The sequence below is a fragment of the Balaenoptera physalus genome (genome assembly GCF_965194825.1).
Source record: "Balaenoptera physalus genome assembly, chromosome: 15".
NCBI lineage: Eukaryota > Metazoa > Chordata > Mammalia > Artiodactyla > Balaenopteridae > Balaenoptera > Balaenoptera physalus.
The window spans coordinates 37,600,283-37,622,859 of record NC_138894.1 but is presented as its reverse complement, the minus strand read 5'-3'; the positions used below and the strand labels follow the sequence as shown (position 1 = coordinate 37,622,859).

The window sequence follows — 22,577 nt, the reverse complement described above, 5'->3', positions numbered from 1 at the left end:
ATTCCTTACTCATTCTCCCTATACAAACACTGAATGCTACCCACCGCCCCCCCATGAGTTTTAATATCTACCCAAATGAACGTTTAAAGCATCCACCCTAAAAAATTGAAGATGCTTTTTAAAACTGAGACTGAATAGCTTGGTGGATTTCTTTGGGCAAGGCCTGGGTTTTTAGGCCCTGAAGAGCTTAGAAGTCTGAAAAACGAATGTTTGTGTTAAAGTGAATGAAATTACTTGCTGTTGAATACAAGGGTCCAACCTCAAAAGCAATCACTTGCCCCCCTGTAACTCAGTCGACTTGTGAGTCAAACCCAAGGGGGTGGCCCTCTGAGAGGTGTCTCTGCAGACACAGGTGAGTTGGGTCCCCTGTTTTCTGGCCCTCAGGCTTCCTCTGCATGAATTCCGTGAGGCCCTGGCAGCTCTAAGATCCTACAGTTCCATGAAAGAGGCCACAGAGAACTTATAATCTAACTCACTAGTTTTACTAATGAGGAAAGAGAAGACTAAAGAAACTGAAAGTCTCCCAGCTAATTGGGGGCAGAGTCGGAACCAGAACCCAGGCTGTCCCTGATGGAGCGATGTTTGTAACTCAGCCAGGGGCAGGCAGATCTAAAAGGGGGGAAAAAACAGAAATGAATTTATACCAAGGTCCAGGTGCACCCTCCCTGTTGGAAACCCTTCTTGGTTGGTTTTATCCTCGAGAACTCTCTGAAAGATACCTAGGTGACACCCACCTGGGAGCCGGGCCACAGACCCACGTATCAGATCTGTCCTTGCAGCACCTGGGCTGAGGCCCAGTGGCCTAATCATCACATCCACTCTTGCTGAAAACAGCTGGAGTTTTTTCGTCTCAAGAGCCAGAGAGGTGGAAAGAGACCGTGACTTTTGCTCACAGGATTTTGCAGATCTTTTGTGAACGCCCCATCTCTTAAATTTTGGTACCATTTCACAAATGTGAACATCACGCCTCTCCTGGCACTGCTAATGAGGCTTCAGAGAATGGCAGGAGAGGGTGGCAGGGATTTCTGCTCTATATGAGAGGTGGGAAGACAGGGACTCCCAGATGGGAAATGACTCCGGGAGTGAGTGCCTTTCAAGGAAGGGGGCAAGCCCCCATCCACCCAGGCTTGGCTATGAAACTTCCCATTCTAAGCTCAACAGCCCTAATTACATGCTGTTATAAAAGAGGCCTTCAGACTTAGATCAAGCAACAATAATGAGATTCTGTTTATCTCTATCAAGTTTGCAAAAAAAAAGTGGTAACAGTCAAGTTTGGGAAGACTGTAGCGGAACAGCATTCTCAAGTACTAGTCATGGCCGGAGGAGAGGGCAATTTGGTACTATGAAGTAAGAGTTATAAAATGGGCATCCTTAGGAGTTTATCCTAAGGAAATCATCCCAAGCAAATACAAAGATGTAGCTGAAAGCATTTTCATCACAGAGTTGTTTATATTAAGAGAAAATTTGGGGGAAAAACTTTTCAATGTCCAATCATAGAGGACTGTTTAGGTAAATAGTGGCACAGACATTCACACAATGAGGTATAATTTAAAATAGTGATTAGAAAGTATTTAGTAACATACAAGGGTGGTTACTGTATATCGCTAAGGGGAAAAGGGAGAATATATTTTATAATCCTAGTTTTGTAAATCTATATGAATAGCTATGGGGGTGTGCACCCAAATCGCAGGGTAGGGTGAAAGATTTTTATGTCATTTGTTGTTATTGTTGTTTATTTGCAACTTATAAACATTTTCCAATGAACATTTGTCGCTTTTGTGATGTCGGTTTTTGACAATCCCACCCAGAGCATCTTCCCAGAACAGCTGAGCCGAACCTTGCAGGTGGGTCCAAGGCACTTCTGCAGGTTGATCCGATCGGCTTCCTGCTCCATCTCGCCGTTGAAGTCATAATAGGCCATGTCCCCCACCACCAGGGCGTTGTGGGACACAGGCAGGAGGCCCCACTTCATGGCTGACACCTTTAGGGAGACGATGGAATGAATGTTTAACGCTGCAGCTCCACCCCCCTCCTCGCCCCTCTGTCACCGTCGCCCTCTCCTCGGAGCCGCACAGTCAAGTTCTGTCTGGGGACATGGCAGGGGAGGGAGCGAGCGCAGGAGAAAGGCACCCCGTCCCCTTGGCGAGGCTCTTGCTTTCTCACTGCTTCCTCTAAAGCCTTTTCATCACACTTTTCCCAGCTGCCATGTCAAGACATCACCTTCTAAAACTGCTGCAAAGAATACGCTCGAGGGATGGCGTGCTTCTGCCCACCCCTGCCTGGCTCTTGTCCTAGGACCCGGGAAGAGGCAGGGCTGGTGGAGTTGGCACCAGGCAGGGCTGAATCAGGGTCCAGGGTCCCTGGGGTGGGTTGCGTGAGACCCTCAGCCTTGGGTCAGTGCATCAATAGCCACGACTCTTCACTGACATGAGGCCCATTGAGAAGCCCTCATTTTCCCGGCAACGGAGCAAGGCAAGTGCCAGAGAACAGGGTTAAAACGCAGGCTGAAACGGCCATGCCCCAAACCCCGCCTTTTATTAAAAGCAGGGAGCGTGGAGAGGTTAGGAGAGCCGCTTGCCCTCCTTCACTCATCTTGCCCCTCGCGTAAGCCCCGGCTCTGCAGAAATGGATACTTGGCACGAATACAACATGCAGCCTTAGTCCGAATTCTGGAAGGTCTGAGTGCTAGTAACCGGTGTGATTTGCGGAGAAAACCACAGGCCAGTGACAGGTCTTTTTTTGCCCCTGTAGGCATGTGGCCTGGGGGTGAGGGTTGAGGGAACACCCAGACTGGGTGTCTGCTGTCTTTCCAGGTGCACCGCAGCGTCTCAGGTAGACGTGGAGAAATGCCCAGAGACCCCTGGGGGACAGCTTGCTCCTTGAGGGTCTTCCCTCTGCTCTCTCCCAGTCCCCAGACACTCGGAAGGTGCTGTCACCCAGGCCTGTGGCGCCGGGGTGCGTATGTAGCAGGTGCGGAGTGCAGCAGGGAAGACTTTACACATCTTCACCTTGTCTCCCCTCACCTAGACTTCCATAGTTAGAAAATGCAGAGGAGGAGGTTCCCATGTTGGGTGTCCCCTCCTCACCTTGCTCTGAGTTCCAGGGAATCTTTCCAGAACTGTTTTATATGGCGAGTTTGCTCCTAGCTTGGGGGCTTATGTCTTTCTTCAGGGAGACCCTCAGAGAGACAGGTGCCATGGGTCTGCTGCCAGCCTCGGGGACTGAAATGCTGGCTGAAGAGCTGACACTCACCGCCGCCGTGGCCGGAGTATGCAGGTGGATGACACAGCGCACGTCGGGTCTGGCGGCGTAGATGGCCGAGTGCAGGCAGAAGCCCGTGGTGTCCACTGGGAAGCAGCTGCTGCCCTTCTCCACCACCTCTCCCAGGATGTTCACCTTGATCTGGGCCGGGGGGAAGAGAGACTTCCGGCCACCAGCAGGCAGAGGCCCCTCATTCCCCTCCCCGCAGGTGGGCCAGGCACACGCCCGCCCACCTGTGTCCACTCTCCACCATACCGCGGGCAATGGATGTGCTTTATGTGGGGGGCAAGAGACCCCATTCCTGCCTGCAGGGTGAGCACACAGGCTACTGGGAAACAAAGGCGATTATAATTCAGCATTGAAAAATGCTAGAGCAGAGTTTCTCAAACTTTAATCACCTGGATGCAACTAGAGATTATCATACTAAGTGAAGCAAGTCAGAAAGAGAAAGACAAATACCATATGATATCACTTATCTGTGGAATCTAAAATATGACACAAATGAACCTATCTATGAAACAGAAACAGAATCAGGGACATAGAGAAGAGACGGGTGGTTGTCAAGAGGGGAGGGGTTAGGGGAGGGACAGAGTGGGAGGCTGGAGTTAGCAGATGTAAGCTTTTATATATAGAATGGATAAACAACAAGGTCCTACTGTATAGCACAGGGAACTATATTCAATATCCTATGATAAACCATAATGGAAAAAATATATAAAAAAGAATGTATATACATGTATAACTGAATCACTTTGCTGTACAGCAGAAATTAATACAACATTGTAAATCGACTGTACTTCAATTTTAAAAAATTGATTAAAAAAAACAATCACCTGGAGATCCTGTCAAAATGCAGATTCGGATTCAGTAGGCTAAGAACTCGGCCTGAGAGTCTGCATTTCTAACAAGATCCCAGTGATACCCCTGCTGCCGGTCCACGGACCACACTTTGAGTAGCAAGGTGCAAGAGGAGAATCATTCACAGAATTCTCTAGAAGCAGATAGGAAGAGTCTTTAATTCCTCCTATTAAAGGGAGTAACATCTAAACTGAGCCTCTTTCCTATTTTTCCCACTTTTTATTTTGAAAAATTTTTAATCATACACAAAGGTAAAGAGGTTAGTATAATGAACACCCATTTACCAGTCACCCGAAAGCTAGGTCTTAAAGGACAAATGGAGAGCAGTCACTGGTCTTACAATCTGCTTTTGACTCCAAGGGGCTGTGGGTGTCATGGTGAAAACACACGCGCATGCGCGCGGGCGGGCACGCATGCACGCACGCACACACACACACACACACACACACACACACACACATAACTGTTGGTGGCTGTGGCTGACCTGGCACACAGCTAAGCCATGGCGCTGCCTAACATTAACAATCTCATAGAACATCATCACCAGAGACGGCCACTTTTGACTGTGACACAGAAGACAAAAGCCACTCCTTAATCACGTCTAAGCACAGACAAAAACAACTTTGTGTAAATGCAAAAATGCACCTGAACTCAACTTCTTCTGCTTCTAAGCCAGTCCCTCTACTACTCTCCTCTCCCCCCACCCCCGTGCCCAGAAATCTTTCCTGATCGAAACCGATTCTGGAAGTTTCTTCCTACCATGCCTAAAAGGAGCAGGAGGACAGAAAGGGGACCCAGAAGCTCTCTCTCATGGCACCGGCACTAGAAGAGTCTTGCACTGCTTTGGGACAAAGCACTGGCTGTTGTTCGAATGTATCCCCTCAGCTGGAAGGCTTCCCGACTCCCAGCCTTTGTCCAATCCCAGGCTCAGAGGCTTCCAGGCTCATCTCTTCTCCCCTCGCCCTCCCACTGCGCTTGCAGCCTGCACCTCCCATTTCGTCTCTTGATCACATCATGCTCTGCGCTCTCAGTTTGTTTTGGTGTCCATGTGACTTCTCTGTCCCACTAGATTGCAAACTGCAAGAAGGACAGGATGGCAGTGGCTACCTTGGAGATGACCTTTCACCGTAGGAGCAGAAAGAGTACTGTCATTTCAGCCAGAAATGGGTAGTGACAGGCCGGACTGTACTCACCAGGCTGGATGCTGTGACTTCGTTGCAAGAAACTCCCTTAGGGCTGATCAGGAAGTGGTCCTGCTCCTTGCTGACTCTCAACTGGAGGAAAGACACGTGTTCTCAGCGGCAAGGAGGGAGAGGGGTCATTTCCAATGACACACTGCTTGAATCCCCTCTTTCCCTAAATCCACTGCACCCAAATCTTCCTCCCAAGAACCCTTACTTCTCCCTGACCCATAAGAGGTGAAGAGGACTCAGCTTTATTTGGAGCTGGGGAAATGGAACTACAAGAGGAATCTCCCAATGGTCAAGGGTAGCCCTAGAAATAGGATCCAGAAATTCCTGGCTCCTCATCCAGAGAAGTGCCCACTGGGCAGGTTATCTGTCTCAGGAAACCACAGTGGTTAGAAACCTTGGAAGGGCTCATTGAATTTTGGCCAAAGGCCACCAGCAGTGCCATGGCCATGCCAAGGATCAGGAGTTCTCCCTTTGGATTTGGTGGGGGCCACACACATTGCCCCATCTCACCCCCAGATGCTCTCCTTACCGTGACGTAGGTGTCACTCAGCTGGGCCCAGCCGTACAGGTCCAGGAGGCGGTAGACACTGCTGATCTTGCACCGCATGAGCCGCTCCCCCTTGGCCAGGTTCAAGGAGTCGGCGGTGTGGAGGTCATTGATGGGCGTCATCATGGAGAAGTCTGCAGGGGCACAGGGCAGCTTTTGGGTCAGGGGCTCCCGTCTGCCCTCCCCTGCCCTGCCCCTGTCCTCTCAAATTCTCACTGGCACTACAACCACACACGAGACTTCAGGGAATTCAACATTCTTTGACCCTGACTCCAGAGGAGAAAATCCATAGAATGGATAGCTGTGCCCAATAAGGTCCTCTGTTCCTTCGGGGAAGAATGGCATTGCTTTGGGTCAAAAATCATGGCCAGACTCAAGGCCACAGAATGAAAGTTTCTCAGAAGGCTAAGCTGACCACAAACCCTAGAGATGGACATTGAATAAAAGCATAAATAAATTTCTGAGTGGAAATATGAGTATATTTTATCAGTTTTAATGAAGAAGTTACTAATCATTATCATATTGTTTTAACTATACCATGTAATATAACTTTTTCTCTAATTTGGAAACAGGGCAGACAGAAAGCCAAGTCAACCAGGAAGTAAATTCCTCAAGTTTTTCTGACAAGTCATGAACTTCCAGAAGTCAGCGTGGCTGTGGTTGGCTGAGGGGCTGGAGGCCTTGGGTGGGCCACATCTGGTCCCCTCTGGATATGCAGTCCCTTGGTTAGTTATGGCTCTCTTGGGGAATTTAGAGGGATGTGGAAGTAATATGGAAATGAGCCTAGAGCATTTGATAGTCAGGGCTCCCAGAGGGTCTAGGAGTTGATGCTCAGTCTGTCCCATTAACCACGATGACCGCTGCCTGCATGCCTCAGGAAGGCAGAAGAGGGCATCTGAGCCCCAGAACTCCAATTAATCAATGTCTAGGAAACAATAAAAGAATCAATAGGAAAGGGTTCTGGCTTAAAATGATGTCTGGCTGGGAGCCTCCTGATGCTGTCTCTCCCAGCATCCCACTAAAACCGTTAATGGATTAAAATGCTCTTTGGAAGCTTCCACCATCTCCATAAACCTCACTGTCACACCATGTGATGTATGTCCTCTATCAGGTTTGCCATTAGTTGAAATGACGAGACGGTCTGCAAATATGAGGGTGGACTGGGGACATAAAGCAAGCAGAGCAAGCCTTGAACACCCCATGTCAGGAAGATGCCCCCAAAGGGCCTGTGCCCACCAACGGTGGTACGCCTCCAGTGCATGTGTCCAGTACACGAAGTTGACAGGGACAGAAGTGGTCCAAAGACCCAGCTAAACTGGCAAGAAGAGCAACAACAAAACCCAAGAGTCAAGGATTTCTAATTCAAACTGGCCAATCTGGGATCTCTGCCTCCTCTCTAGTTCCCCAGATAAGTATTTACCTCTTTGCTTCACCCCTTGCAGCAAGCTGGGAGGCATATCCAAAGCATAAGGCCCCCAGGCAAAGCTGGAGGGGAGGGAGGCTGTTGTTGGGAGAGCCTTCAGACCCAGAGTCCTTTGAATCCTTCTCTTAGAAATAACTATGGAGCCCCAGAGACGGCAGGAGGCCAGAATAGGACTGAAAACACTCAGTCTGTCATGTCCTCTGTGTCCTGTATCAAAGAGTCCCCTCCCCAACCCTGTGGAGCTTCCCCATGAGGACTACCCACCCACAGGCCCAGAAGAGACCAGAGGGGTCCACAGGAGTCCCCAGTCCTCTGTGCTCAGGGTCTTCATAGAAAGAACGTTTATTCTGACCAGCCTCACTAAAGTGAAAATCTAACTGGGCCATTATTTCAAAGTACCTAAGAAAACACAGAAAAAGATGAAAATCCACCAAACCCCCTGAAAGCTAAGACTGAAGGACACACTATTTAGAAAAAACAACAACAACAAAAACAAAACAACCAAAAAAACCCAAAACCAACCAGGCAAAGAAAATTCTAAGGCAAATGGAGCTGGACAAAGAACAACCTCTCTGGGCTTGAACTCAGGACACTTGAAAGTTTCCCTCTCCGCATTCCCTGACTCAGATACCCTGCCGTGCACCAACAAGATTTTCAGGCATCCAACTGTTTTCCTGGCAGTTGCTGACCAGTGAGGTGATAGGAATGCTGGTCAGCCCTATTTCTCTCTCAAAAGGAAGAGTATAAGGTCAGAGATAAGAAAGTGATGAGAAAGAATATGATAGATATGGGAGACAAAGACCAGAGGACCTGGCATATAAGTTATAAGTATTGATATAATAGAAGAAAAAAGTTCAGAATTGAAAAGAAGACCTATATATATATAAAATGAAAGAACTTACTGCATTTCAGGGGAGAAAAGTCCATTAAAAGAAAAGCCTACAATTATATGCTTCCTGACACAGTCTTGAAATACAAGGGTAAGGGGGAAAATCCACAAGCACCTAGAAAAAAGAAATTGGTTACCTACAAAGGAACCAATAATAGACTGTTTCAGACTTCTCTGCTACAGCAACAGATGCCAAAGACAATACTATAGGAGATTTACAAAAACTAACAAATACTACAATAAAGTGACACAAAACAGGTAAAAATAAAGGGACCATCAAAAGTATGCCAAGGCAAATATAAACAAAAAGATAAATAGAGCCATAACACGATCAAAGTAGAAGCCACGGAAAACAATATTCTTTTGGACAAAAAGGATCATTTTGTAGGTCATTTTACATGGATTAAAGGCATAATCCATAGTGAAGATATAGCTATAAAAACATGTATACTTTGTAAAGCATTTCAAGATATTCAAAGCAAAAGCTATCAGAAACAGAGAGAAATGAACAGAAATCAAATACAGTGGGAGACATTAATTCTTTATAAAATCAAAAACAATAAATGAGGATGAAGATTAAATACTATGTCCCAGAGATAGCGTCTATACCCGTATATCATTTAAGTATGATATTATTAGGGCACAAAGAAAATCTCAATAAATCCCCGACACAGACATTAAGTAGGCTACATTGTCTAAACGTAATGCAATAAAACTAGACATTATCAACAAATCTTTAAAAGAATACAAATTCCAACACAGAAATGAGAAAACACACTCTCGGCGTGTGTTTATTTTATTTTAGAATAAAAATAAAACCAAACAGCAACTGCAAACTACCTAGAAATTAACAATAAAGGAAATACTACATGTCAAAATTTATAGGATAAGACCAAATTTATACTCAGAGAAAAAAATTCATAGCCTTAAATGTCTTTATTATTGAATTAAATATGAAAATAATCAAATCCATTTTATTCTATTGTAGAAAAACACAAAGAACAAAATAAACCAAAGAAAAGTTATGGGAAAGAATTAATGAGTACAAAAACAAAATCAATAAATCAGAAAACAAGAAAGTTAGTAGAACCAATATGTAAATCCAAGAATTGGCTTATGTGAGAAGATCTATGAGGAAACCAACATCTGGATTGGCCAATAAAGAGGAAGTGGGAATACACAGCACCAAGAATGAGAATGGGATGTCATATCCACGGTAGAAGGTTTAAGTAATAAAAATAATATTGTAAATCAGGCTAATAATTTTTTAAAGCCACATGAAATGGATTATTTTATATAAAATATGACCAAAATTTACTCAAGAAGCAGCAGAATAAAATTTTAAAGAACTTTAAATGAAGCAGAAGAAAAATGTTATCCAAATAGTCCATATCTGGATAGCTTTATAAGTGAATAATAAATCTTAAAAGAGCAGAGACTTCCTATCTAATTTAAACTCCATTAGGGCAAAGAAGTGGGTGGGGATCACCTGATTCATCTTAGGAAATTATAGCCTTAATACCAATACTAAACAAAGGCTGCCCAAAAAGTGAACTGCTTTTTATCATGTGTGACTATGGATGCAAAAATTAATAAAATTCCAGCAACTCAACCCAGAAGAGTATTTTTAAAAGGATGTATCAGAACCATGAATGATTTATTTCAGGAATGAAAAAAAGAGTTCAATATTCAGAAATCTATTAATATAATTCACCACATCAAGGAAAGAAAAATCAATAAATGCCCAAAATGCATTTTATAAAATTCAATATCCATTTCTGAGAAAAACCCATATTGAACTAGAATACAAAGATATTTTCTCAACATGATAAAGAATAACTATCTCAAACCCTTGTGGTAAAAAAATTCCCATTAAAGTCAGAAACAAGACAAGGATGATTACTCTCTAATCTATTATTAAATATTGTTCTGAGAGTTCTAACGGATGCAATGAGAAAACTGGAAAGATAAACCAAAGGGTAAATGTTGGAATGAAGGATGCAAAATGACCATTATTTGCAGATTATGTGATTTTTCTATATACAAAGCCCAAAAGAATTGAGAACATACTAGAGTTTAAGAGTCCAGTAAGCGCCTAGTTTAAATAATATATAAATACATGTATCTCCAACGATTTCCCTAGATGACAGCTATAACCAGAAAAAAAGTTGAATGGAGAATCACTTAAAATGACAAAGTTACATAAAATTTCCAGGGTAAACTTAACAAGAAATTAGTAAGGACTATAAGAAAATAACTACTAGCTTTCCTGATGGACATTTTAAAAGATTTAAATAAGTAGAAGACACACATCATTTCTGAAAAGATTTAAAATTCATTCATGCAAATATTTTTTAAGCACCTGTTATATTCCGGGTGCTAGTTTTCTAAGGCCAGGACACTACTCTAACAGTGAACGAAACATACATATATCCTCCCCGCCATGGAGTTTACATTCTAATATAAAGTTGTACATTTATAAATTCTCCACCAAATTAATCTATTCATTTAACGTAATCCCAATCAAAATCCCAAAAGGAATTCTTTGAGGTGGATGGAGAGACCTGACAAAATACTTCTAAAGTTATTTTAAAGGATCAACTTAAACAATGGTTGAGAAAAATTGGCAAATGAATAATTAAGGGTATTTTATTGGATAATAAAACATAGGGAAGGTGTTTCTAAGTATGCAATCAAAAGCAGAAAACACAAAGGAAAATAATAATGGATTCAACTACATGGAAATTAAAGAATTCTACAACACAAAAATATCATGAACAAAATTAAAAGGCAAAGGAGACACTGGAAAAAAATCTGCAATGTATCTGACAGATAGTAGGGAACTAGCCTTACTTTATGATTTTTAAATCTGTAAGAAAAGAATATGCAAGTAGAAAAATTGGCAAAGGATGTGACAGGCAATTTACTACAAAAAGAAAATCATGCCCAATATGTATATGAAAATATATTCAATCTCTATAGTAATCAAATAAGTGCAGATTAAAACACAAAGTACTATTCATCACCCATCGTATCATAAGGATGAAACAAATGGTAAAACAGACTACAGATCAGGGTGGAGGAAATGGGTACTCTTGCATTTCTGGTAGGAATGTAAATTCATTCCATCTTTCTCCAGGGTAATTTGGCATTATGCATTGGTGCCTTTAAAACATGCGTATAATTCAGTCTAGCGATTCTACTTCTAGTAATTTATCTTAAGAAAATAGTCATGGATATAATCACAGATTTATTTACAAGGATGTTTATTGCATTGTCATTCATAATAGCAAAAAGTTGGAAACCACCTAAAAGTCCAAAAGTGGGAAACTGATTAAATAAACTGTGGCATATTCAGCCATGTACAGAAGAGTGTACATCCACCAAAAATTATGCGATAGAACCATATTTTATTATGTGAAAAATTAGTCAAGATATGCTAAGGCTGTTAAATTTGTATGTATAATGCAATTCCACTTTTTTTGGCATAGTCTGTATATGTTAAGAGAAAAAGGCTGGAAGGATATACACCAAGATATTGATAATAGTAATTTCTTGGTTGTAAGAACACAGTACAGTAATTTTTATTACCCTTTCTCAACTATTTTCCTAATTTTCAACTATAATCCCATATTCATTTTGCCGAGGGGAAGTATTTTTCAATGTCTGTTTCTTAAAGGTTGTGGGCAGAGCTTCAGAGCCGAGGAAGATGCGTTCGTGCCTAGCCCTGGCTGCTCTTGGCCTTGTCTACAGAGTCAGGTTGGCCTGTCCAGTGGGGTGAGGAGACAATGGCTCCAATGGCCTCCCATCTGCCCCCCCAACTCCATCTCCAAGGGAGTGACGCCAGGGGATTGAGGGAAGATCAGCCTGAGGGCTGGATGCTGTGAGGACACAAGGATTTTCTTCGGTTCTGTGCCCATAGCTCGAGTAACAGAGAGCAGAATCCTAACTCTCCACTATCCACTCCTGGGCCTCAAGCAGCGGCCGTGCAAGGGACCTTGAGTGGCAAACCTCTTCCCTCCATGCTAAGCTGCTTATGAGGGGTGGGGGTGGAGGGATCGTACATAGGCCGCCCTGCCTCTCCCTGCAGTGACACTGTGTCACCCTCCGCCCGCCCCCAGCAGACCCTGAACTAGGTTCTCCCTTAAGTCTCCACCACCCCCTGCCCTCCGATTTCTGGGCATCAGGGATAATCCTCCTGGGGTCTTTAAATCTCAGCAGCATCAGAAGCAGAGGCAGGTCTCTCTCTGGCTGCGGCGCAGCTCCCCCAGGTCTGCTAATGCAGCTGCAGCGCTCACTGCGTAGGCCGGCAACCGAGCCGCTTCTGACTGCGCCTTCCCCTCCCCCACTTCCCCCACCTCTGCTCCTGGCAGCTCCCCAGCTCCCCACGTACTCATGGAAGATGTTGGGAAGACTGCGTGGGAGGTGCTGGCCATGAAGTCCGCGATCTGCCGCAGGGCCCAGATGTTGGAGGAGTTGTTCCCCTTCTTCATCTGCTCCTGGATGAGGCCTTCCAGCTCCTCCCTGAAAGACTGAAGCAGGCCCCCGAGGCGCTGGTCCTCCCAGTGTGCCTCATGTGGGAGACGGAGGGCCCCTCTTCCAAGTGCCCACCCCTAGCCCTTGGGTCAGCTAGGCCAGGGCCACATGTGGGATATCTGGGTCCCAGGGGGCACCGGGCAATCCCACTGGGACCTCAGGAGCCTCCCCAGACTGCTGTGTGGGGAGCAATAAGGAGATGCTGGGAATGGATCCTGTTCTCTTTGCCTCATGGGCAATACTCCAGACTCCAGGTCCTTCCTGTGTCTCAGGGATAGCCTAGACCCCCTCCCGCCAACACCCCCCCACCCCACATCAGACATGGCAGGACTTCACTTTAGTAATTAAAAGACTTTTTAAAAAGCAGAATTGAATGAAAAAGTATGCCATCTTTCCTGTCCATTAGCCAGGCCGATGGCTCTTCTGGGCCTCAGTTTCTTCATATTCAGGATTTGATGACCTCAGAGGTCACTTCCACTTCTGATGTCCTGCTACCTAAGTCTGGCTTTTCAGGCCACAAATAGGGCATGTCTGTCCACCAGGTGGCAGCAGGGAACACTCAGGAGGAAATAGGGAGCCACTTAGGTGCTGGGGAATCTACAAAAGGACAGGAGAAGCATGACCTCCTCCTGTCCCCATCTCCTGCCTGAGAATAGAGTCCCATCCTTCAGGCCCCCAAACTTGGGTTGGTACTAACTCTGCCACTTCTCCTACCACACCCGCCATCCCTTCTAGTCTCCCTCAGAGTTTCTGTCATCCCAACGTTTTTAGCACCTGCCATTTTCCTCCAGACTTCCCAACATGGTGTCACCTGTCACTAAGACCTCGGGCCCATCCCCCTTAGCACTCCTCTGTGAGGCCCGAGCATTCTCAACCAGGGCCTCAGAAAAGCCGGGGAGTGGCTGAGGCAGATCTCATCCTGGCAAGTACCTGGAGACGCCAGCTCCACCCCTGAGCTTCCCAACACTTACGATCATGCCCTGTTGCCTGCGGACCCCCCAGCTTTACTGCCCTGGGACTCCCCCTTGCCTCTGTCCACACCGCTCTTCCTCCCCCTCCGAGGGCCTGCACCACCCTCCTGCTTCGCTGGTCCAGTAGGCCCACCCTCCATCCTTCTCAACGCACCACCTGCCTCAAGGAAGAGCTCTGTGTCCATGCCAGGCAGGCGCCAACTGACCTCCAGACTCCGGCCACGGCTGGGTGAGCCGGTCTTGCCCGCTGTGCCCTCCTCTCCCCCACCTCCTGGGGTTTTCAAAGTCTTATTTGCCAGGACAGAGTTCTTTGTGGCGTTCAGAAAAGGGAACCCCAAAGCTCCCACGTGGCGCCCCCTAGTGGCCCCTGGTTTACTCGAATTGTTACAGCTTTCGGTGAAGAGGGAAAGGAAGACTGGAAAGCGAGGCTCAGAAGGGGCACAAGAAACTGAGGTGGGGCTCCTGTCTCTCAGACCCACCTCCTCCCGGCACCGAGCCAAACCACTGCAGATAAACCAGGTTTTGCCCTCCGCCAGTGACTAGGGAGAGACTCACACACCCACGTTGCCAGAGCATCTTGCTCAGAGAGCTGAAAGTTGCTCCGACCCTGAGCCAGCGGAAGCGGAGTTATTTATCTTTCAGGTTCACCGGCTGAATCAGCGTCCCCCTCATCCCCCCCTCGCCACACCCGCTCCGGCCTCCTTTCCCCTCCCCCGCCCCGCCGGGGGCGGACCCCACTCACCGGGCTCTGCAGGATCATGGTGACACGCTTCTTCTGCTCCATCAGGTTGAAGTCCTGCCGCAGGTCCGCTGCACGGTTGCGAAGGCGCAGGTACTCGGGGTCGTCCTCGGAGAAACGATCGAAGTACTGCTGCCCCTGCGCGGACGGCGGGGAGGCGGCCTCGGGGACAGTCTCTTCACTCATTGTCCTGGTGGGTCTACAGTCCACTCCTGGAACCCTGCAGAGAAAAAAAGGAGGGTACTCCCGGTCGGGGTACGCGCTTCCTAAGGCAGACGGCTTGGATTCGGGGAGATTCGCGGTGGGAGGCGACTCTTCCCTGGAGGGTGTGAGCGGGGCCGCGGGGTGGAGGGCTGGGCGCCGCGGCTGCCGGCCTGTAGGGCGTCCAACGAAGTGAAAATATGTCACCGACTCGGGGTCCCCCCCCCCTTCCCTGCCTGACCCGCCCGGCTTCGGCGGCCACACTCGGGTTCAAGTAGACTGGTCCTCCAGGGCGAGCGCGACCTGCAAACCTCTGGGGGGATCTTGTGATGCTTATCTACACAGTGTAAAGCTATTCACTGGGAATTCGTACTTGATCTAAAATGTAAACCCTCTAAGAAGCCTCCTAAAAACATTCGGTGGGAAATCCACAAAACTGAAAAGAGAACAGGTAACTTCTACAAAGCGGGAAACGCTGTGGTCAGTGCTTTTCTTCACAACTTTGACTTTGGTCTCTGGAAAAGAATTATTGGTGAATCGGTTTCTGTAAAACATGTCTCACTGGCGAATCAGATTCTTATTCCAAGTTTAAAAGAGGTGTACAATTTTTATTAATGGAAAATAAGTTTCTCCTAAACCCCAGTAAATATATATTGAGAAACAGTAAAAGAATAAACACCGTTTGAAGGGCACCACATTGCCAGGCTGCCCAGAGGCCTGTATATCTTGACCTGGTCCCTGGAGGGAGGGCGAGGGCAGTGTTTGGAAAGTTGGTCTGGGGAAAAGCCATATATTTTTTCTACTCAAGCAGGTTTTTTTAAATGCCTGAATGATGAATGAAGGAATGGCTTCTATGGCCATATTGGAGCCCTTCTTAAGAAGGAGGCCGCCATTCAGCCTCTGCTTCCCAGCTGTGGGACTTTGGCCATGACAGCCTCCCTTTGTATCAGCACTGCTAGGCCCTCAAATCTGGGTTATGCCCCTTCAACATCCAGAGGGGGTGGAGGCTTACAGAGCTTCAGCCTTCTCCCAGTTAGCTGAGCCCCTTCTCAGCAAAAGAAGGCAAGTGCCTTGATTGAACAGTAATTAGTTTTTGAACACAAGTACGGAGATACCAACGAAAGAGCTTTACCTGGGGTCAGGGCAGCTGGCTTTCATCCTTAACCTGACCCTCCCTCACTTTGCCTCTGGGGTCTCCCATTCCAGGAGGAGGTGGAGCCCCTCTTGTTCTCTCAGAGCAGCTGCTGGCCTCCCCAGATCTGATCTGCTCTGACCCCTCAGCTGATCCTGTTAGCCCAAGCCTTAGCCTTCATTCCAGCCAACAGCTCATTATGAAAGAGGCCTTGCTGACAACCAGGAAAGCATATTCTTGTTATCCATGAGCTGTCTGTGACCTCTTCTTCCATCTTCTGTCAGCACTTTACCCTCCACTTTATAGTTCCTCTGACTGGGGTGGGCGGGGGCACTAGGCATGTGAAGTGGAAGTCCATCCCATCATCCCAGAACACTCAGATGATTGATTGATTTTATTATTATTATTTGCATTCTCTTTTGGGAAAGGCAAGTAACAAGTTCAAGGGAAGACACATGGACAAGGTCCTTCAAGGGTCAGCTGAAGCTCTGAACCCTTGGCCTGGAGCAGGGATCTCAATCTTGGGTGCACGTTGAAATCACCTGGAGAACTTTGAAAAATACTGATATCAGAGATTTTAATATTAGTCCAGGGTGTGACCTGAGCATCAGGATTTTTAAAAGTTCTCTGGGTGATTCTAATGGGCAGCCGGGTTGAAATACCACTGGCTAGATGTTAGTGGTTGTATCATGCAACAGAAGGCATCCATTCCAGGTGCTGGCCATTTCTAGCAAGGCTGCCAAGATGGCACAAAGCCTCTAACGCTAGTATCGGGCACTGCCTCCCATGGCTGTCCAGGCCTCCTCCTCCCACTGTATTCACCAGCTGCCACCACACACTTGACCTGGGGCAGCAAGAGGACTCCAAGTGCCACCACCACCTGCTTTTACAAGTTTACAAAACCATGACCTCTGATCTTAATTCCATCATTAATTAGTCAGCTCCTTGTGAAAGCCCTCACCAGATCTCCCCCAGTTAGCACCACCCTTACCAGCCATGTCGATGGGATGGAGGATGGAGGAGGGAAGAAGGAGTCACCTTGGAGTGGCAGCCAAAAACAAACAAACAAACAAACGGTCTTTAAAGAAATATTTTGAGACATATTTGGCAGCTTGCTAGAATGTTTGAGGTTGTACTTAGTGACATGTAAAGGCAGATTCTTCATCTAAGTGAAGAGTGATTGAGTCAATCAGGGACGTTTCTGGTTGAATTAGCTCTGGACTAAAAGTCAGCATCTACAATGTTGCCCCAGTTCTGACATTCTCTAGTTTTCATGGACTTGGGCGAGTAATTTCCCTCTTTGGGTGTCACTTTGCCCATCCCTAAATTGGGGAGTGGACAGAATGGACCTCTGGGGCCCCTTCCAGCTCTGACACTATATGGAGAGAGGCAGACACATGTAGAAAAGGCAGAAGGATGGAGGATCTAGGTTTCCTGGAGCAAGAGATCTTCTTCCTGCATCTCCCCAGTTCCTCTTCCTCAAGCCAAATGCTGAAAGAGAAATATCTGCAAAGAGCACATATGACCTACTGACTGTTGCCTTGTGCTTTCAAGCCAATCCCATGCACATGGGATGAGTTAAGAATACTTCACCCCCATGATGCTCCCAAACAGCTTCATCTCTGGAACTTGGGAGGAAAGAAGAGACCGCAAGGTCAGACATAATGGGAATGCATCGGAGCCATGCAGACAGGGGGTCACCACCCAGTTTCTTCTGGGCAGACACCGCTGCAGACCAAAATTCTTCCAGAGGCATTGCCCCCCTGCATCCGTCCCCTTTAATTCTCTTTGGCACCTTCACAGCCCCAAATCTTTGATGTTATTTTTAAAATAGCGACAAGCAACCCCCCAATGGATACACTGGATGAGGGCATGGAGATCTCTGTGCTCCTCACAACACCAAATCCCACTAGCTCCAGAACCACCTGAGCTGTCAGCTTCTCTGGGACCAGCATAGCCTGGTACTGAACCCTCCTGGACTAAATCCAGGCAGGAAAAAGCTGGTCCTCTCTCTTCCCTTTGGAGTGGCTGCACTTCCCAGGAATCAGTCTGTGAAGTCTCTGAAGCAGCTCTGGCCCACGAAGCATGAGGAACGAAGACCTTCCAGGCCTGATGGACAGGAACCTCCAGGCCTGCCTTCACTCATTAGAGCCCAGCCCCACAGGGCTGCTCCAGAGGTGGTCCGATGGGGGTGGGGGTAGAAAACGGAAGCCCTGACTCCCTCACCACGACAGCTGGGGCCTGGGCAAACTCTTCGGCTTTGTGAACCAAAGGCATTCTTCTGTGCTCCTTCCCTCCCTTCCCAAAATGTTGGGAGGTGGTCAAAGTTGTGTGCAGCACAACTTAGTTGTTAAAAGCAAGGACTCTGGAACCAGACCGTGAGTTCAAATCTTAGCTATGCCCCTTATTAGCTGTGTGATCTTGGGCAAGTTACCTAACCTCACTGTGCCTCAGTTTCCCCATATATTAAACAGGGATTGCAACTATTTAACTCCTCTTTAGGTTGTCGTGAGGATTGGGTGAGTTAATGTATGTGAAGTAGTTCAAAAAGCGCCTGGTGCATAGCAAGTGCTATTAGCATTTGCTCTTATTATGTGTCGTTTAGGGGCTAGAATCATCGTAGCATGAGGAACTCGAGTAATGAGAGGCTTATGATTCAATTGTAAACAGGTGCACACCAAATAACTGTAATTACATGTTTTAGTCCCCAAACTAATTCAATCTTGAATTATATTAACAAAAAGAAAATCCAGAAAGAGACTGACGAGAATGCCTCATTCTCTGACCAGATAGTGGGAACATGTCAACTGGGAGATCACAAAAAAAAAAGGGGTAAGTAGGGTGCTGAAGATCACAGGATACCGGCGCCTGTGAGGCCAGGTGCGGCATCATAAAGAATATATGGGGCCTCGGGCCCCAGTTCCTGGCACAGAGCTTCAAAAACACATGGGATTTCTAAAAGGTCCAAAAGACATTAGGAGTGTCTTTTCTTAGTCATCATGAGCCCCTTTCACCAAGTCTGAGTTTTTATGCAAGTGTGGTGACTTATGGTGGGCACTTAGATATTTCAAGGGAGGGACTGGCCACTGAGAAAGACCAAGCTCATGATTAGAGGGCTGGAACTTCACCCCCATCCCAGCCACAGAGGGAGGAGGGGAGAGGGGCTGGGGATTGCATTCAATCAAGTGGCAAATGATTGAATCAGTTGTGCCTGGTAATAATGCACACCCCCTTAAAAGAACCCTGGACAGCGAGGCCTGGGGGAGCTTCCTGGTTGGTGAGCACATTGCTGGGCAGGATGGGGGCGTGGAAACTCTGCACCACGCCCTCAACCCCCAGACCCTACCCTGCTTTTGTCTGGCTATTCCTGAGTTGGATCTTTTTTTTTTTTTTTAAAGAATTTCTTTTTTTTTTTAAAGGAAAGCCCTTTAATTAATTTATTTTATTTTTAGCTGTGTTGGGTCTTCGTTTCTGTGAGAGGGCCTTCTCCAGTTGCGGCGAGCGGGGGCCACTCTTCATCGCGGTGCGCGGGCCTCTCACTATCGCGGCCTCTCTTGTTGCGGAGCACAGGCTCCAGACGCGCAGGCTCAGTAATTGTGGCTCACGGGCCTAGTTGCTCCGCGGCATGTGGGATCTTCCCAGACCAGGGCTCGAACCCGTGTGCCCTACATTGGCAGGAGGATTCTTAACCACTGTGCCACCAGGGAAGCCCTGAGTTGGATCTTTTATAATAAAACTGCAATTGCAGTTACAGCGCTTTCAGTGAGTTCGGTGAGTTATTCTAGGGAATTATAGAAACTGAAAGGGAGGTTGTGGGAACCCCCAAATTTATAGTCAAGTCGGTCAGAAGTGCCTGGGGTTCACAGCTGTAGCTGGCCTCTGAAGAGGGCGGAGGCTTGTCCATGACTTTGCCTTTTCTTACGTGCCCTTTTAACTCAGGGTAGTGTCAGAACTGAGTTGAATGGTAGGACATTCAATTGGTGTCAGAGAATTGGTGACGGAATAACACCAAGCAACTTCTATTTGTGATTTATTTTCATTCCCAGGACCACTCTATGTGGCAGATATTATTGTCCCAGCTTTACAGATTAAAAAAAACTGAATCAGAGAGGTTAACTAACTTGCTGAAGATCACACAGATAACAGTGGAGCCAAGATTTCAACCAGGCCTGTCTCTGGCCCCAGATCCTGCATTCCTCCACTCCAATTGTCCCTAAATATCTGCTGGACTGCCATGTGGAAGAGGGATTAGGCTGATTCCTTAGAGCCTCAGGGGCCAGAACCAGGAAGCGAGTGGTTATTGCAGGCAGGCAGGCAGGCAGATTCTAGCCAAGGATGCGAGGGTGAGCCTTCCACCAGCAGGAGCTGCTCAGTAACGAGAAGATGGGACAGGCTGCCTCGTTAGGTGCTGAGCTCTCTCCTTGGAGTCAGGGTGACTACAGGATGCTATAGTGGGGCTTCTGCCCTGCTTGGGGTTGGACCAGTGACCTCTAAGGTCCTTCTGATTCCGTGGTAGCTCTTTTTCTTATTGAAGTGTAGTTGATTTACAATGTTATGCCAATCTCTGCTGTACAGCAAAGTGACTCAGTTTTAGACATATATACATTCTTTTTTAATATTCTTTTCCATTACGATTTATCCCAGGAGGTTGGATATAGTTCCCTGTGCTATACATTAGGACCTTGTTGTTTATCCGTTCTAAATGTAATAGTTTGCATCTGCTCACCCCAAACTCCCAGCCTACCCCTCTCCCTCTCCCCCTCCCCCTTGGCAATCACAAGTCTGATCTCTATATGCCTGTGAGTCTGTTTCTGTTTTGTAGACGGGTTCATTTGTGCCATATTTTAGATTCCATATATAAGTGATAGCATATGGTATTTGTCTTTCTCTTTCTGACTTACTTCACTTAGCATGATAATCTCTAGCTGCACATGGTAGCTCTTGAGTCAGCAGGATCGGGGGAGTTCGTGGCGATGACCTGAGTGTCTGGAAGCTCATCCTGGTGAGATGGACCCAATCAAAAAGTGTGTCTCACGCCCCCATCACCACTGAAAACTACCGACTAATTACCAGGAGGCCGGAGCAGCCCTGCCCCAGGCTGCCTCTTCTCAGCGCTCAGCCTGCACACTCCGTTCCACTCCCGGGGTCGCTGATTGCATCTACAGGATCTCAAACATCCGGGTAGAAACTGGAAGACACAAAACACGACAGATATCAGGGTGTTGTCTGCACCACCATGACTCTTCACCCTGTTTTTGCAGCACCATTAGGTGCTGATTTATTTTAAGGACTGCTGGGAAATTCTTGAAGATGAACTGAAGCTGAATTTTTTATTTTAAAAGCAAATTATGTCTACAAAAAGGTAAAGAAAGCTTCATTATCTTTACAATCAGGATCAAAATTCCTTTCGAAGAGAGGAATTGGGAAATCCCTTTGCTGAGTGTGGGCCAGGGGAGCCCAGAGGAGGGCGGCTGCTCTGTCCGGTGCAGGGAACAGAATGTGGAACTCCGCGCAAGCCCAGAAAGCACATGCTGCTGGGCTAGAAGGGACTGGCCCCTTCCTGACACCCCCCCCAAAATACTTCACTAACAGCTACCAAACTCACAGATGCTGGTGTGACTGATTTTTGGATGCAGCCCAAAGAGGCAGAAAAAGCCCGAAAAATCTCAAACCCCAGGAAAGTGGGAGGGTTTTGAAGTTACACAGACCATGAATTGGTGGATTCAAGACAATGTCACCTACTGTTCAAGGGGAAGAAAGGCCCCAGCTAATACCTGGGTAACAGGTCATAAAGTACTACTGAAGGAGGAATGTAAAGTTGTTAATGTCTTATTAACAAGGGCGAGTTACTAGTCCAAAACTCCTGGGGACCAAGGTCATCAAAGAGTTAATCATCAAAATGCTTTAAAAAAAAAAAAAAAGACAAGAGATAGGTTTTTTTTTTCACTTGAGTGCCTGTTGTTTAGACCCAGGGATGCTTGTCTCACCCAGAGCCAGTGTCCCATCCCCACTCCCACACCCACCCCCTCCGTGGCTCTGAGGGCCTGGCCCTGCCTGTCCTGCCTCATCAGCAGCTCAGCTCCACCCCAGACCCCATACTGCCCAGAGAGGAGCACTTGGGAAGACTAGTCTCACCCAGGAGGGGCAAGGAGAATTCATCTCAGCAGGTCCAGTGTGTGTGAGGGAATCCAAGATGTTGCGTGGCCCCTGAGGTACAGCTGCCTTCTCAGCCCTGCCCGGCACTCAGGGCTCAGCATTCCAGTGCTGAGAGGGCCCCTGAGCGCAGTCCCAATGGTCATGCCTCTAGTTAGGGACCTGGCAGTCGCTTCCAAAAGCTCTTCTCTATGCTCTACATGTCCAGCTGCCAGCTGGGGCTCTCCTCCCATGGGCCTCATTTTTAGCTAGAACAGGGTCACTGCCACCACTTAACGCTGCTTCTGTCTATTGCCTACCAATATGGGAACCCTCCCTGCCGGGGTTTGCTGACATACCTCTGGATGCTCTTCTTTCTATGGGTGGCCACTGACCCACCTTAAAGACTAATCCTGCAGCCAGATAAGTTGTCTTACGTGAAGCTCCAGCTCCCTCCCCTTCACCAACAACCCCTGCCACAGAGATGTGAGGTTGTCCCGTCCCTGTTAAGGCTGGGATTTTCAGAGTCTGAGCTATTTCTTATGTCCACTGAGAGAATTAAACTTTTGTCCCCAGAAGGAACCTATGCCACTCAGGTAAGAAGAGAGACATCTGTCCCACAGATAAGTATACACTGAATGCTGAATAATTCCCTCCTGATCTCCATCAGTGTTGAAATTCCACCATTAGAGTTC

The 22,577-nt window shown here is 47.1% G+C and overlaps 1 protein-coding gene across 1 annotated transcript in view; it reads right to left on the bottom strand.

Moving 5' to 3' along the window:
• Window positions 1-22,577, bottom strand: part of ADD2 (adducin 2) — a 110,408-nt gene that overhangs the window by 28,247 nt on the left and 59,584 nt on the right. Inside the window, exons 2-8 of the mRNA XM_082426012.1 lie at window positions 20,821-20,938; window positions 14,421-14,637; window positions 12,565-12,703; window positions 5,842-5,993; window positions 5,313-5,393; window positions 3,253-3,402; window positions 1,838-1,981 (exon numbers count right to left, since the gene is read on the bottom strand). Of these exons, the coding sequence (XP_082282138.1) occupies window positions 1,838-1,981; window positions 3,253-3,402; window positions 5,313-5,393; window positions 5,842-5,993; window positions 12,565-12,703; window positions 14,421-14,603 (849 nt within the window). The 5' untranslated portion in view covers window positions 14,604-14,637; window positions 20,821-20,938. The remainder of the gene's footprint in view (window positions 1-1,837; window positions 1,982-3,252; window positions 3,403-5,312; window positions 5,394-5,841; window positions 5,994-12,564; window positions 12,704-14,420; window positions 14,638-20,820; window positions 20,939-22,577) is intronic.